The following is a 16,259-nucleotide window of genomic DNA, read 5'->3' as shown; positions in this document are numbered from 1 at the left end:
ATTCCATCACCAGCCAAAGCACTGTGAGCTTCAAGGAAACTTGTCAACCCACAAAAAATTAAAACCAGTATTTTTTCCCCTGATATCAGAACTTTGTTTTTTTTTTTTAGTAACATTTTTCAAACAGAGTATAGCAGCACTGAATGATCCAGTTTTACTTCAAGACTCGCCACAGCTCACAGGAACTAGCAGAAGTAGAACGGACATCCTACTGGCAGCCACAAGAATCCGATTTCACTTATTATCTGGGGTATTTCGCCCCCTGGTGGTGAAGCGAAGCACTGAACTAAACAAGCTGAGATCAAATGTTTAGACCCTTCAGGCATTATAGGTGAAGACTCTCTTGGCAAGAGGCGGTTGTAAAAAGTATTGGATAAAAGGGTATGATTAATTGTGACCAATATGTATTAGAGAAAAACCATTTCATAATGAGATTTCTCTCCCATTTTAAATTCTTATTCTCCAGTGAAAGGTTAGATTTGCTATAGGCAATTGTATATGGATACATACCCAACCAATCAGAAGTTTGGGGTCCATAAGATTATGTTTAATATTTTGAAAGGTTTATGCTCACCAACTTCTGTTCTTCGTTCTTTTTTTTTTTCTCTATTGCCTCAAATGAAAATGGTGAGATACACACAGCCCAGAGTTTGATTCATACTACAGAAAACTAAATTTCAGTTCAAAGTCACGGTCACCTTGCTTAATACCCCATAACTCTTCTGGTCAATCAAGTAATTGAAGAAATGCAAGTCTACATTATGATTTTAATGCTTAACAGTGTTCCCACAGCATTGATATGCCTTTAACAGCATGCTTTTAGATCAAACTATTGCTCCATCCTCTTAAAAATAGTACAAGTGCTGAAGTTTTGGAATGATACACAAGATGACAATTACAGTAACTGCAAAGAAACAACTTTGTGCATGCTTTATTTTTTGACCATTAAGTGCACATTGCCCATTTCAGAGTTACCAACATTGGTTGCAGAAGAGTTTTCACTCTCTACCTCCAGAGGAGCTCTAGGCCAGTGCAGGGAAATCTTCTGGATCATCTGGGTTTGGAGCCTTAGGAAACACAGAGACATAATTTAAGCCCAAACCACCACAGGTGCACTTTCTAATACAGCATGAACACCTATCTGGCTTGAAAAGAGCCTAACACCATGTCCTGACAAGACACAACAAGCAATTTGGCTGTCCACACCAGACGAGAATGCGACGCGACAGAATCACTCAAATATCGCAGCCATTCAGAAGAGAGAAGCGCACTGCAATCCCAACAAAATTGACAAGTTTATAATCTAATTCATAAATATTAAACCTTTTTAACATTCTTAAAACTACATACTGAGTGACTGATTCCATCTTTGTCATGGAAAACACTTCACAGAGTTTTGCTTTAATAAAAGATCTGAGGTAAACTCTGTTGCTGCTTTCAGTATGGCTATGAGTGCAATATTACATAATGACACTTTTAACATTGAATAAAGCACATAATCAGTACCCAAGATCATCATTGTCATAGTTTGTATGTCGCTCCTCCAGCCACTATGTCACAGAAATAGAAACAGTTTCTAAAATAGAAACTTTGCATGTCTCCGTCACAGCTGGTTAGGACAAAAACTCCAACTAACATGGAAAATACCCTCTTATTGCGTGTAGTCACGTGAAGTACACGGTGTTAAACTAAAAGTCTTGCATTTCTCAGGACTGTGTGGGCATGAGCAATTGATGATGCAACCAATACAACTAACTTACAGATTCAAGCTTTTGTGGAGATCTTAGGGATGGCATGGATGGAGCCCCACGGCCACGACCACCTCGTCCTCCTCTCCCACCACGAGAGGGCCGAGCCAGGCTGCCAAAGTTGATCTCAAGTTGACAAGTGATGTCATTGGCCGGGCGGCGAAAAACCACATCCTCTTCATCCAAGCCATTAGGATGTTTCTAAAATGAGAACAACAGTTATAAGAGTGAATCTGTATCCAACATTTAAGAAAAAGACTCCTCACCTGAAGGAATTTGGACTTGTGGATGACCACGGCCTTAGATGGCACAGAAGTGTCTGCCTTGCGGATATTCAACTCTACTTTGGGCCTGCTTTGCTCCTGTTGAGCTTTCCACTCATCCAGTGTCATCTCTAGGGCAAGCTCAATCACTTCCTCAGTCGGTCTGAAAGAGTAATAAGAGGAGCAATCGTACATTCACATCCATTCTGAATCATAAAAGGAAGATCAAGTTCATAAAGTCAGCAAATAATAAAATTCACTGTCAAGCACCATCTGTGTTAAAAGATATTTCCTGCAGCTGTGAGAAACGGACCTGTTTTCTCCATCAGTCTCAACTGCCTCTCGGGTCTCCTCACTTTCAACGACCTCTTCATTAGGTGACCCCTCTTCAATTTCACTACAGGACAGAAGGAAAATGTCAACCATTTTAAATGGGGGGGGGGGGGGATTATTTCAATCTGACATAAAATGTGAAACACCTCATATGGTCTCTCATCGAGCCCCAGTTGCGAGATCCACTGCCGCTGCGCTTCTCTTCAGATCGGACACTCCTGATTTTAAAGCAATGTCTCATTTATCAGCTGATTGTGCACATAAAATATTCTAAGCTCAAAGCGGTGATTTCAACCAGTAATTTTCAACCCAAAAACTGGTGCCAGATCAGTTCTGAAAGGGTGATGAAAAAAGGCAATGCAAAAACAACTGCAATTAAGTACGTAATCATTAACATCATCCATCACTTAAAATATCCTAAAGTATTATTTCTAAAAATAATACATTGAATTACTAAATTACATTTTTTATAGCATTCTATAAAATGTATTGTAAATATTATAAAGTAATTTAATTTATCGTACACTTTTGGCCACTCATTTATACAATTATTCAACTTAATATTCAAATAAAATGTTTTAATATTTCAGTGCCGCATTTACATCTGTATATTTGTTTAATTAGATTATTTGTACATAAATTATAAGTGACACCCAGTATAAAGTTTGGGCCCTAAATCAAACTCAGTCGGACCATGAATTAGACTCTTAACATGACAGTAATGGGTTACAGCTCACGTTCGGTCACTGCCACTGTGTCTCTCGAACTCTCTCTTTCCCCTCTGGTCAAATCCATCACTGGATCTTTGATATCCTGGGCCTCGGGCTCCTCGTCCTCTTTCTGTACCTCTTCCTCTGACAGGCCTGTCCAGCACATCCACAGGCCTGCACACAGATGAATACTGATTGCGTGGCATGCAAAATAAATTCAGGAAGATGAATAAAAAGTAAAAGACATTCATTAACACGTAATTATAGACGTTTACCTCTCAACAGAAAAGCTGAGGGGGGAGTCTGCATCGGTGGGTTTGCGCTCAAAAGTCACGCTTCTCATTATTCGCTCAACTTCTCCACAAGCAAGACGGATTTGGCCTAGAAATTCGAACCAAATACAAGCCACGCACAAAATGTAAACACTTTAAATGCCTAAAACCTCAGCAACCACATTTAAAGTCATGATATCTTCTATGGATTAAGTTAGAAGATAATTTATTAAAAGAAAGGCACGTTGCGTCGAATAAAATGAGGCCGTCCTTCACATACCTTGTCCATCCCCACCTGCCGGAAGTACTATTTTCCTGGCCCTTTGAGACTCTTTCTTTCCAGCTGTAGTTGTGGTTGAAGTTTTCTTTGGTTCATCTTTCTTCTTCTTCGGTTTCTTTTCCACCCCTGCCGCGTATAAGATGTCGAACGGGTCGGACTCATCGTCCAGCAGCCGGCCGAAACGATTCGCAACGGCGCATCCATATTCTTCATCAGGCATCTCCTCTCCTAACTCCTTCATCTTTATCCACTATTGCAGGGGAAATTAAACTATCGAGCTGCTCTCATCGAAGGACTACAAATACAGCAGAGCTAAGTTCTGTTTATCTCCCAAAGAGAAAAATAGAGGCGATAAACCGTGGCCAAAGATTTAGATCTAGTCTGCGAGCCCCAATCAACGTATCCATCAGATGTGACGTTCAGGTGATTGAATTCAGGTTCATTTATAAGCAATTAGTCTCCGCCCCGGAAGTCAACTTAGTTTTAGAATGCACTCACCAAATTTTTTTTTTTTTTCAAAATACTTTGGCACTCACTCAAACGTTCGACTGTTTGCTGTCATAGTATAGAAAATATATGTTGGGTTATTTTCGGCCTTTTTTATTGCCGATGTTTGTGACTGGAAATGTGAACAAGGCTAAAACTATAAATCTATTATCATTCTGTTAAAAGTGGGTACAATTTCTGTTTATACATTTTCCTCATCACTACGCATTTCGTTATATATCTGTCCCATATGCAAAACTATAATAACTCGAAAGTTACGTGAAATGAATATCAAGCAAACTTAGAGTTATTTCCAAGTAGAAATTAATAGTTGAATTTACTTGAGTGACCACTCAGTCTGTGAAGCACGCACAGGATTGTGGGACATCATAGGCACCAGAAAAATACTTTTCAAACATGACTAATAATAATTCTATGCCAATTCTTTAATAATATATTTAATGCAAAAAAAAAAAAGGTAAGAGGTGGTTCATGTTTTATTGCCATCACACTCAAGCATTGATTTCCAGTACTGGTTTGAAAATATAATTGTTTACACAATTAAAAATACAGAAGCATACAAACGATTTTCATTCAGCTTGCCAAATAAGAATACAGATCATCAGTTAGGAACATAATGCTATGCATTACATAAAACTATTACATAAAACAGCCCTGGAAAAAAAAGATGCAGTGTTTAACTCAGTGTAACCTTTCGTCTTGTAAATATGTAAGCATTTACATGGTGTATTTACATTTATGTTGTTTAAGATTTCTATGATCCACAAACTTCTTCCCACAGCTCTCACAACTGAATGACTTCAGACCGGTGTGCACTCGCTGATGGGTCCTCAGATGCACAGCCTGGTTGAACGTCTTACCACAAACATCACAACCAAAAGGTCTCTCCCCCGTATGGATTCTCATGTGCATCTGAATACTGCTCGAATATCCAAACCTCTTTCCACAAACCTCACAACTATACGGCTTTTCTTTGGTGTGAACCCTTTGGTGTACCGTAAGGGCGGCTTGTGAATAGAACTTCTTTTGACAATGATCGCAACTGAACTTCTTCAACAAAGGACTGACCAGCCGCTCGTGATGCTTCTCTCCTGTATGTACAAGCATGTGCTGATTAAGAGAACTGGGGAATATGAAGGCCTTATTACAGATCGAGCACACACAATCCCTCCTTCCTGCGTGAATGATTCGCTTGTGTCTTTTCATGTAGTCTGAACTGGTAAATCCCTTACCGCAAACGTCGCAAAGAAATGGTTTGCTTGAAGTGTGTTTGTGCATGTGCATCTTCAGGGCGTACGCTGTGGTGTACCTTTTCAAACATATCGGACAACCGTACAGCTTCACACCCGTGTGACCGGCTTTGTGTCTGTTGAGGTTTCCAGAGGTGGCAAACTTCTTATCGCATACCTCACAAGCGTATCGCTTTTCCCTCGTGTGCACGAGCATATGAGCTTGCAAATGTTTGCGAGCGCTGAACCTTTTGTCGCAGAGTTCGCATGGATAATCGTAGGTTTTCTCGATGTGACTCTTCTGGTGATTTTTCAGATATCGCTCGCAGCTATAAAAAGCACCACATATTTCGCAACAGTAGGGCTTCTCGCCAGTGTGCAGTGTTTGGTGATCGAGCATGTTTTGCTTAATTTTGAACTGCTTGTCACATACTGGACAGTTGTAGAGCGTTTCGACTGCTTTGCATCTGTGTCTGCCGAACGAACGCTTGCCAGGAAAGACCTTCTGACAGTTCGAGCAGGTAACCGTCTTTTCTGCCGTATGAAGATGCTTGTGCTTTTCCAGGGAGGCCTGAAATACAAAAGACTTGGAACATATATCACATTTGAATAGCTGAGCTCCAGTGTGCATCGCTGCGTGTCTGATGAGGCAGCTCCTCATAGTAAAGCGCTTCTCGCAATGCGAACATTTGTAATGTTTCACATGAGCCCGAACGTGGTTAATGAACTTCCACCTGAGTTCAAAACACTTCCCGCAAGTTTTGCATCGGAACAAGCCATCATTCGATTTCTTGATCATATCTGTGTTAGGTGTGGTGTTGGGCTGGTTGTCTGTGTTTTCGATGGTAATATTTAAACCTTGCACAAGAGATTCGGTCACATACTGACTGCTTTCCAAGACAGCACAAGATACGTCTTCATTGTCCAAGTTATTCTGGAGAATTTCTGTGAGGAGAAGAACACAAGAGTATGTTTAAGAGAAACAACCTGAAAAAATGTCAATTAAATATTTATACGTTTTTTATATAAAATATTGGTCATTAAGGGTGCAGTCAGTAATTTTTCACTCACTGTGTTTTACATAAATAAAAAATATGAATTAACGTCTTTAAAGAAATAACACTCACCTGACATGGATATATGAGAGTTTTACATTCACTACTGTTTACAAGTTTGGAGTCAATACGTTTTTTATTTATACTTTTATTCAACAAGCAGACAATTAATTGACTGGATAAAGTGGCAATGAATACATTGATATTGTTACAAGAAATTCTATTTCAAATAAACACTGTTCTTTTGAACACCAAAAAAATCCTGAAAAAACTGATCATGATTTCCACAAAAGTATTAAGCAGCACAACCCATTTTTTTAAAATAATAATAGAAACAAAAACATTCTTAAACACCAAATCATGACAAAAAATTAAACCATATGCTGCATTTACAGTACACAGTCCAAGATGACTCCCATACTGTGCAGGGAAACATATTTCTAAACAGAACTTTAAAGGGATAGTTTACCCAAAAACTAAAATTACCCCTGATTTACTCACCCTCAGACCATCCAAAGTGTATATGACTATCTTCTTTCAGACGAGTACAATTGGACTTGTAGTTATAAATGTCTCGGCTCTTCCAAGCTTTATAATGGCAGTGAATGGGTGGTATTATTCAATAGTCCAATAGAAGTCCAATAAAGTGCGTCAATCCATCATAAAAAGTGTCCCACACTCTGGGGGCCAATTAAGGCCTCCTGAAGCGAATCGATACATTTTTATAAGAAAAATATGCATATTTTAAACTTTAGAAACCATAATCTTGTAAAACAAAAAACATGTTCACAATAGAATGCTGTTCTGGCAGATGATGTTCTGGAAGTGCTTGGAAGAGCCAGCACATTTTTTTAAAGTGAAGTGGGAGTCAAACTCTCTAACCATTAGGCCACGACTTCGCCTTAAAGGTGCTGTATGTAAGATTTTGACTCTATTAAAACATAAAAATGTCATAATATGTTTCCAGATATTTAAGAAACCTGCTAAGTTAACATACTTGTTTATCTGAAAAACAATGCTACAGTCAGTTATTCTCATTTGAAAATGTGCGTTCCGGGCCAGAATGTCGGTCTCTGTTTTGGTTTGTGAAACCCGCCCACTGCCAGTTTACCCAATTATATTTCGGCACCCCGGGTTGTCAGTTGGTGAAAACACAGCATATTTCATTTCATTCATCATTAAGTGCGCTCGTTTCTGTTTGTTTCATCAATCTGGCAACCTGTGTGTGGGTGTAGTCTGAGGAGGAGGAGCCGGGTGAAAAAAACCCTCTCCAATATTTTGAATTTGGACTGCAATACCTAGTTTAACCACTCGGTGTCAATCCTACACACAGCACCTCTAATATAACTCCGATTGGATTTGTCTGAAAGAAAAAAGTCATATACACCTAGGATGCCTTGAGGGTGAGTAAATCATGGGGTAATTTTCATTTTTGGGTGAACTATCCCTTTAAGCTGCATTTGAATTCATGTCTTACCTTGAGTGGTGACCTCTAGTGTTTCCAGTGATGTATTGACAGTGTCACAGGTTTCAAGCTGCACAATGAATTCTTCTTCATTCAGAGTGGCTTCGAACTCAATACTCAAATCCGGAGTCATGTGAAATCTCTGGTGTTTCATCAAGCATTTCATCATTTTGAAAGTATTCCCACATGTCAAACAATTGAAAGGTCTTTCTTTGTGTAAAGCATTGTGAATGTTTAACAGGGCCATGTCACTGAACGATACTCCACAGGACTCACAAATTAAAGGCTCCTGTCTCTCCTCAGCAGCTATGTTCATGCTTGTGGATGGCTGGCTTTCACTCAAACTTAAACTGCCTGCCAGAATATCTGTGGGTGCAGATGACAGCTGTTGGTACTGATTTGCTGCTTGTCCAGAGTTTTCATGATGTTCTGATTCCATTTCATAATCCTTGTTCTGTTCAGACTCAAGAAGCACATTATTTTCAGACTCCGATGTGGCTGCTTGACCCTCTGTGAGAATACAATAAGAGAAGAAAAAAAAAATGTTTTGTTTGTTTTTGAAATACCACACTGAAAATCTTAAATTCACAATACAAATACATAACATTTAATAAGTATTATTATTGACTGTACAAGCTGGATTTATTTAAGTAGTGATTTTTTAAATTTGATTTGGCATATTAATCAGATTTAAAGTGAAAGGGTTTTTTCTTTTTATTCTGATTTGGGGTCTTAAACAGATTTACAGAGCAAGGGTTTCTGCCTGGTCATCTTTTTTTGTTTTGGTTATTTTATTCTAGAGTACACTAGAATACGGAAATAACTTTCTGATCAGGCTGCAAAAATGTTAATACTTCCTCAGTATTTTTGACTTGCTTTCCAGAGCAAATGTCTAAAGATACATTTAATTGACATAAGATAAGAAGTCTTGTTTTCTGTCAAATCGATCAAAATGAAAGGAGTTTAATTTTAAAAGAAGAAAAAAATATCTGCCACATTATTAAAAATATCTTCTTTTGTGTTCAGCCAAAGAAAGAAACTCATACAACTTAAGGGTGAGTAAATAATATAGCCAAGACAAACACTGAATATTTGAGTGTAGCCCAGGTTTGTGATTAAGTATGAAGATGTACCATTTAGTTTGTCTTGTTTTGAGAGCTGAGACTTTGCTGTAGCTTCTGGTACTTGAGCTGAGATGTGATCATGAATCAGTTTCACCATCGTCTCTACTGTGGCTTTACTCAACATCTCCATGAAATCAGCAAACTCCTTCTGAAACACAAAAGAGATCATTGGAGATTTAGTTCATTGCATACAATTATTACAATTTCCTGCATGTAAAAAAAAAAAAAAACAGGTTTGATTATAATCAAATTCACTTATATTGTCTTAATAATCTTGTGCTCTATCAGAACTTAAGACCTACGATCATTACTTTGTACACACAAAATATTTGACTTCTTCAGACAACATATGACAAGTTATCTGCACTAATAAAATGTTTTACTAATGTCAAAATACCAAACATGGTGGAGCCAATAATGATTGTTGTGACAAAAATTAAAACCTTGCCGAGCACATACTGCAAGGTCATGTTTTTTTTTTATTATTATTATTATTATTTAACTTAAATCAGGTGTGTGTGTGTGTGTGTGTGTGTATATATATATATATATATATATATATATATATATATATATATATATATATATATATATATATACACCTGGTTTGTGAACTTAAATTTATGAACAGAACTTATTTGAACAGAACTTGTTTCGTATATTTATAACATAATTACATTCAATATGGACTTGTAAATAAATAGAAGTTGTAAATACAGCTGGTAACCAACATTCAGAAGCCTATTATGAACAGGAATGGACACCACAATCGTTCATCTACTCTAGAACTTACAGTTTTGGCTTGATTCGCCTGTTTAATTCTGTTTTTGTTCACTGCCGTCCCCTTATTGCGCTTCCACTCCTCAGATAAGACAGTCGTGAAGTCAGAGAGATGTTTGCTCAACTCCGACACGACACTTTCAACTAATACCCCCATAACGGAGGACAGTAACTCGTGAATTACTGCCGTCATGCTCAAGGATGATTATTCGGCACCTTCCTTCCAAAAAATATGCTTACTAACTCATCACATATACAATTGTGCCTTAAAAAGTACCCCAGCTAGCCATTTGCTTGTTAGTGGCGGGTGAACAACAAACGGAAGGGTTTTTTCTGCCACTAAAATTCCGTATAGAGTGTGTTTTGTTAAAGCAGGACTGCCGCCTAGAGGTTTGGAGTGATTAGTACAAGTATCAACGTCACTTGTGATCGGAGGGGATTTATTTATTTATTTATTTATTTATTTATTTATTTTTATTTATTTTTTTTGCTTCTGTACTGGAATCGAAATGGATGAGATTCTTGTTAAATAGATCAGTTTTGATATTTGCTTATTTTTCACTCCTACAAAAATGTTTTTGTGAATTTGTTAGATAATTGCATGCAACTATTTTTAATTATTTTATGCATGTTTGTTGGGACACAAAAACTAAAACCTTGCTGAAGAAAATATATATATTTTTTATGTACAAATATTTCTTTAAATTTTCAAAAATATCTAATGTGTGGACAGAAAGTAGGTATATTTTATTTTAGATTTTAAAAATGTTTTGTTAAAGCATCAATATGGATGAGATTCATATTAAAGAACTTAGTTCATGATTAATGCTGATTTTTTTTTTTTTACACCAAGAAAACAAATGGTTTTATGAATTTGTGAGATGCATGCAATTCTTTGCAACTATTCTTAATAATTTAATGCAAGCAACAATTCTTAAGAAATTGTAAAGACAAAAATGGAAGACGCATTTATTAAATAAATACAAATTAATATATTTACCAATTGAATAATATTTTGTGTAAATCTTGCAAATAAACATGGTAGCCATTCCAAACCCCAACCCACATTTTTTTTAGTTTATTAGAATACAAATTAATTTTTTCTCTCTGTTTTTACATCTTTTTGAAATGTACCAAAAATGTAACAATTTAACAAAACAAATTGAATTGAAGTATCTGACTTCTCTTCTGAATCGTAATTCAATAAACAAAATGTTAATACAATTCCACAAGGTAGGACCAATAATGATCTTTCACAAATTTGATTCTTTTACAATTTTGTAAGTTCAAGCTGTAAATGAATGTCACAGAGTCATTTGTTCAGTTGTGGGATATATAGTAGAGGCGAAACTCAATTATCCGTAGCCTCTGCCTCAGCTCCTTGGCTCTCAGGTTGAGGTTGAGGGCTCTGAGGAACAGGACTTTTCACAGCAGGAGTGTATGTAATGGGAATCACTCTCTCGTTGCTCACAGCATTGGCTTCTTTGGGTGCTTGTATCTGTAGCTGACCATCATTTATAGAGCAGGTCACCATCTCAGGATTCACACCTTCAGGAAGGTCAAACTCCTGCCTGAATTCTTGGCATCTGTACGAGAATGATCCTTTCCCATCGTCTTGCTTCTTCTCTGTCTTGCCGCTCACCCGCAACTTCCTGCCCACTTGTTTAACGGACAGCTCCTCTGGGCTGAAATCCTTTGTATCTAGCGTCAGTGCATAGAGGCTTCCTTCCTTTCCGAGCTGGAATGAGATGGGTTTGAAAGTCGTCATGGGTGAAACATGGTCAATCTCGTCGAAAATCCTTTGGTGCAAGCGTTCCATGAACTCCAGGTTGTGTCTCATCTCCTGCATGTGTCTCATCATTTCTTTCTCCATCTGAAAGAACAGAGGTCTGGTCTCCGGCCACAGACTGCGCACTGGCCAGTGGAAGTCCATGAATGGGCTGAGGTGAGGCTGAAATGTGCTTGGGCAAAGCATTTTTGGTGGATTTTCGGTGCTGTTTTGAGCTGGTTGAGTTCTTCTGTGCTTCTGTCCCAATGAACAAGAGCTGAGGCTTTTATATACTGTCTTGGAACATTCCAGTAACACTCCTCTATTAGTGCTATGGTGTGTGTCAGCCTGTCGAAGAGCTGCTATGACTGAGCACTTGCTGTCATGTTCCAAAACAAGTCGGCTGTATTTTTGTGATCCATCTGTTAAATACCAGAGAAGTACATCATTGTTCTATTTCCACTGACCACTCTGGTGCTCTAATGGGTCTGCATAACTTTCTATTAAGGGAAGAGGTTAATGCAAGAGGATGATACAAGGTTTATTTAACATACATTGACACATATATTAAATATAATAACTAATCAGGGTTACTGTGAGAAATAGTTCCGTGTCACATCAGGGCATATATTTTGTGTGTGTCATAACTTACTTCATATTCTCTCAGTTGTGTTTAAATTTATCTTACAAGCGTTCCAACATGCTTTCTAATCCTGCAGGTTTCTGAACCTGACACCTGTGTCGGCAGTGCCTCTGGTGAGGTCACCTCCTGAAATAGATTCAAAAGGAAGGAACAACTTTAACTCAGGTGGAGACATAGTGTACTCTAATGTTTAATCTGTGGCTATACCATCACTATGAGACTGATTTCAAGTATCTATTTAGGAAGTAGGCTTTAATGGAATTCATCTTTATAACTATAACCTGTCTTATCTAAGATTTTGTAATTATAGTTTTTTCAAAGGTTTACACAATTTGTCTTTGAATGACAAGGCATGATACATCAAAACTGATTTCTTTCTAAATCTTATCCACTGCTACTACTAAATAAATAAATACCCTATATTAATTGAGAGACCGTATGAAATATTTATACATAGATTAAAAAACTTTTTTTTTTTTTTTTTTACAGTGTAAGACTAAGTCAACTGGTTGTTAAAATTATAAGCAACAATACTACTACTACTACTACTACTACTACTACTACTATAATAATAAAAGGCCTAACAAATGAATGAATGAATGAATGAATACCCTATATTAACTGAGAGACTATATTAAGTGAACATCTAAAAAGGTTTAAAAGTATTATCATTATTGTTTTTTATTTAAAAATTTGGTGAAAAATAGGCAAAAAGCTGATGGACATAAAGGCTACAGTGTGACAGCAAGCAGAGCGCAGCGACTTCCTCCTCTCTCTGCTGAAGAGATCCGCTCGAAGTCAAACATGGTTCCTCCCGTGCAGGTCTCCCCGCTTATTAAGGTATACCTTCTCTTAGGAATATGACTCTCAAATTGTGTTTTATATTCAGTAACATCTAGTTTTTATAGTTAATATCAGCGACCTTCATTTATCCTCAGCAAATAGTGTGCTATACATAGCCAACGCTACTGTGTTAGCTTTAGCCGGTGGATAAGCTAATCGTGTTAGCCAGTTAGCAGCCTAACCACAGCACTGCAAGGTCACTAATGCTATCTAATGGGCACCATGACGTGTTGCTAAGAAAACCGCGAAGGAACGTGTCAAATGTGAATAGGGGTAAAGACTAAACTTAAGAGAGCGATAAGGTGAATTTATAAAAGTATAGATATTCCCTGTAACGTTAGTCTCTAAATTAATATGGTCATACGAAGTGTATACTTAATATTAACATATCTGTATATTTTAAAACTGTTTTTATTAATAGCTGACTATATTAATTATTAGCGTGCCGCACCAAAGGACATTGCTGAATGTCAAGTGCTCATTAACAAACTGTGATTTGCATGCTGTTGTCCTAAAGTTCGAGTACAACATCATTGAAACTCTATTTTCTCAAAGTGAATGTTCAGTTTTAGTCGTATTCAATAAAGAAATGGATTTGTAAAATATAAGAGTGGCCTGTGAAGTCCTTCCAAAGCTCACCAGTAAACAAACCAGCAGTTTTCGTTCTCTGATTTCAGACTGCAAGATGGTCAGCCTTGCTAATTGGATTAATTTATGGGAAGCAGAGATATGGTAAGTGTTTGTGTTTTTGGTATTTTGAAACAGGCTTTTGTGTTGTCTTTTCTGTCTCTGTCTTTCTATGTTGTTTTTTTAATCGATTTTCTCACCAGATTATCTGAAGCCCATTGCTGCTGAAGAAAGGAGGATTGAGGAGGAAGAGAAGAAACTCAGGGAAGAGCAAGAACGCATTTACAAACAGCTGTCTGAAGGTCTGTAACACTCTCTCTCTCTCTGTATGTATACACACACACACACACTTTTATACTACAATATAACAAGAATAAAATATAGCAAAATATATCGATGATGTTACAAAAAGTGTATTTTTTGTGGTGGTTTTTAACCCTGGCCCACCTGTTAGTTTCTAATCTTTGTGTTTTTAGTGAATGCGGATTTTTTACATTAACCAGCCTTATGTAGAGGGGAGATACAGTAATGTTGAAATGGTGTTTTTGATGAAAGAAATGAGCCCTTTTTTGATTTTGTGATACATTAACAGTGTCTCATTATGTAGCGTGCCAGTTTTCACCTACTTGAAAATTAAGTTTGGGTTCAAAGTTATTCATTGAAAATATTCAGTGAATCAAATGCAAAGTAGCACTGTTCATGGACAGGAATTTCAGGGGATGTATTTCTTCTCACAGGCTACAGGGTGTTAACTTGACCACAGATAATAAAAAATATTAAAATATCTTAATTTCTTTCTTTCTTTTTTTTTTATCTCCACAGCAAACTCTGACACCATTCTGAAGTAAATCTCCATGATGTATCCATTCCAGCACCAAATGATATGAATCACAATGAACCTAATTTTTATTTTCAATAAAGACAGAAGGTAAAAATATTCTTGTATGTTTTCTTTTTCCTCATTGCCATTATTCAGGTAATTCTGATTATATGCATCATAAGGGCGTCTGCAAACCTTTTCAGCAAGATAAGAACATTTTTAATTTGGTTGGATTATTTATATTTATATGCATGACAAACCAAGATCATTCTCTGAGAATGTGTTGAGGACTGTTTTGTCTTTTCTGCACTGCTCTGGTGACATTTATAGAGGGAGGACAGTTGTATAACCTGACCATGGTTTAGCATAAATCCCAGGATTTAGGTCAAGCCAATACACCACAAGTGCTGAATTTGCACAAATGCTTCACAGCTACTTACCTGGGGTGCTACACTTCATTTACTATTTATAAAAGCGAAATAAATATTTGTTTAGAAACTGCTTTCCTTCATTTATAAACACCATTTATTCTAAATTTATCTAAAAACCCAAAACTGCCATGACTTTAACAGAGACAAAAATATTGGAAGTTTTGTAAGAATATTGTTAGAGGATTTATTGGGAAATGGAATGTGTAGGGAGGGATGTTCAGATAACCTTTGCAGATGACACTTAGTTATCTAGGAAGGGAAGGCTGTAAACTGCTGATAGTTCTCATGTGATAAGAGGCTTTCTTTTTGAGTGACTCATAGCATAGTCTCAAATTAATATTGTTATTGCTTTAATACACTACCGGTCTGTAAGTTTTGTTCATGTTTCTGAAATAAGGCTCTTCTGCTCACCAAGGCTGCATTTAATTGATAAATAATACAGTAATATTGTGAAATAGTGCAGTGTAAAATAGCTGTTTATTTATTTTTATATATTTTAAAATGTAATTTATTCCTGTGATGACAAAGCTAAATTTTCAGCAGTCATTATTCCAGTCTCACAAGATCCTTCTGAAATCATTCTAATATGCTGCTTTGGTGCTTAAGAAGCATTTCCTGTTGTAACGTGATACATTTTTCCCCAGTATTCTTTGATAAATAGAAAGAAAATCATTTATTTGAAAAAGCCAATCTAAGTACTAAGAAAAAACACAAAGTTCATAAAAATATATGCTTTAATTGTCGTGGTATTGAGCATACAGAAGTGAAGTTTTAATGTTTTTTACCAATTTAATTGGAACCATCCATATTTGATGGTTTGCGAGCATCATATTTGAAGATGAATCAAAATAATCAAATTCATGTCAAAAATGATTAAACTTGCTCTGCAAGTAATACACACTAATGTCAAATTCAAAAAGACACAAGTCTTATTATGGGGCCCTCGCTGTCAGATCTGACACACTGATTTAAACATCAATTTTCATTGCTACTGTCTGATTCTTCCCTACTTAAATTAAACCTTTATGATATGTGAAACAGAAGCAGCAGCTTTGTATAATAAGCTTGTAAAATTCATTAAGTGCACTAAAACACACCTTTGCAATATTTACTTTTTAACAGTATGTAAAGTCGTACCTCATAAAATTTAAAAAATACATTTTGTATATTTACACAATTGATGTTTTTATGATGTTTTATAGACAACTAGTGAAAGAGAAATTGGATTCCTACAAAAAAAAAAAAAAAAAAGTCAGACACAAGAAGAAAAAAATTGCCTGAATTTGAATACCTTCATGAATTTAATCACAGACTTCTCAAGGTTTAGTGTGATGACAGGTCAGCTGAAAACAGATGAATGA

The 16,259-nt window shown here is 36.6% G+C and overlaps 3 protein-coding genes and 1 long non-coding RNA gene across 5 annotated transcripts; 1 reads left to right on the top strand and 3 right to left on the bottom strand.

Annotated features, from left to right (window-relative positions):
• Positions 1 to 895: 895 nt before the first annotated feature.
• On the bottom strand, positions 896 to 4,032 carry LOC109046302 (plasminogen activator inhibitor 1 RNA-binding protein). Its single transcript, XM_042778946.1, has 8 exons — positions 3,607 to 4,032; positions 3,330 to 3,435; positions 3,082 to 3,228; positions 2,491 to 2,562; positions 2,325 to 2,408; positions 2,015 to 2,174; positions 1,761 to 1,949; positions 896 to 1,067 (listed from the first exon to the last, which is right to left on the bottom strand). The coding sequence occupies exons 1-8, from the start codon at positions 3,845 to 3,847 to the stop codon at positions 1,023 to 1,025; spliced, it is 1,044 nt and encodes a 347-aa protein (XP_042634880.1). The 5' UTR covers positions 3,848 to 4,032; the 3' UTR covers positions 896 to 1,022.
• Positions 4,033 to 4,571: 539 nt separating this feature from the next.
• On the bottom strand, positions 4,572 to 10,114 carry LOC109046076 (zinc finger protein 708-like). Of its 2 annotated transcripts, none has more exons than XM_042778945.1 (4): positions 9,780 to 10,114; positions 8,996 to 9,131; positions 7,875 to 8,372; positions 4,572 to 6,287 (listed from the first exon to the last, which is right to left on the bottom strand). In XM_042778945.1, the coding sequence occupies exons 1-4, from the start codon at positions 9,957 to 9,959 to the stop codon at positions 4,831 to 4,833; spliced, it is 2,271 nt and encodes a 756-aa protein (XP_042634879.1). In that variant the 5' UTR covers positions 9,960 to 10,114; the 3' UTR covers positions 4,572 to 4,830. The 2 variants fall into 2 exon arrangements, with proteins under 2 accessions (XP_042634879.1, XP_042634878.1); XM_042778944.1 differs by having other exon boundaries at positions 8,996 to 9,134; positions 9,780 to 10,113.
• Positions 10,115 to 10,721: 607 nt separating this feature from the next.
• LOC109046077 (heat shock protein beta-11) lies at positions 10,722 to 13,715 on the bottom strand. Its single transcript, XM_019063875.2, has 3 exons — positions 13,660 to 13,715; positions 12,187 to 12,303; positions 10,722 to 11,956 (listed from the first exon to the last, which is right to left on the bottom strand). Exon 3 carries the CDS (start codon positions 11,739 to 11,741, stop codon positions 11,118 to 11,120), a length of 624 nt encoding a protein of 207 aa, XP_018919420.2. The 5' UTR covers positions 11,742 to 11,956; positions 12,187 to 12,303; positions 13,660 to 13,715; the 3' UTR covers positions 10,722 to 11,117.
• On the top strand, positions 12,866 to 14,584 carry LOC109046379. The gene is made up of 4 exons (XR_002010536.2): positions 12,866 to 13,017; positions 13,698 to 13,752; positions 13,851 to 13,949; positions 14,470 to 14,584. It is a non-coding gene; the product is annotated as an uncharacterized LOC109046379 (long non-coding RNA).
• Positions 14,585 to 16,259: the final 1,675 nt, after the last annotated feature.

This window comes from Cyprinus carpio, chromosome A21 (genome assembly GCF_018340385.1).
Source record: "Cyprinus carpio isolate SPL01 chromosome A21, ASM1834038v1, whole genome shotgun sequence".
NCBI classification, from domain to species: Eukaryota; Metazoa; Chordata; class Actinopteri; order Cypriniformes; family Cyprinidae; genus Cyprinus; species Cyprinus carpio.
Note: the sequence above shows the minus strand (reverse complement) of the source record. Positions and strands in the feature narration are given on the sequence as shown.

Excerpts from the sequence above, each read along its gene's own strand:
- LOC109046302 (XM_042778946.1), bottom strand. The coding sequence starts at position 3,847 with ATGAAGGAGTTAGGAGAGGAGATGCCTGATGAAGAATATGGATGCGCC. Across the intron at positions 2,409-2,490 it reads TCGATGAGAGACCATATGAG|TGAAATTGAAGAGGGGTCAC; the intron begins GTGTTTCACATT and ends TCTGTCCTGTAG. Across the intron at positions 1,950-2,014 it reads ACAAGTCCAAATTCCTTCAG|AAACATCCTAATGGCTTGGA; the intron begins GTGAGGAGTCTT and ends TTCTCATTTTAG.
- LOC109046076 (XM_042778944.1), bottom strand. The coding sequence starts at position 9,959 with ATGACGGCAGTAATTCACGAGTTACTGTCCTCCGTTATGGGGGTATTA. Across the intron at positions 8,373-8,995 it reads AAAACAAGACAAACTAAATG|AGGGTCAAGCAGCCACATCG; the intron begins GTACATCTTCAT and ends GTATTCTCACAG. Across the intron at positions 6,288-7,874 it reads ACTAGAGGTCACCACTCAAG|AAATTCTCCAGAATAACTTG; the intron begins GTAAGACATGAA and ends TTCTCCTCACAG.
- LOC109046077 (XM_019063875.2), bottom strand. The coding sequence starts at position 11,741 with ATGCTTTGCCCAAGCACATTTCAGCCTCACCTCAGCCCATTCATGGAC.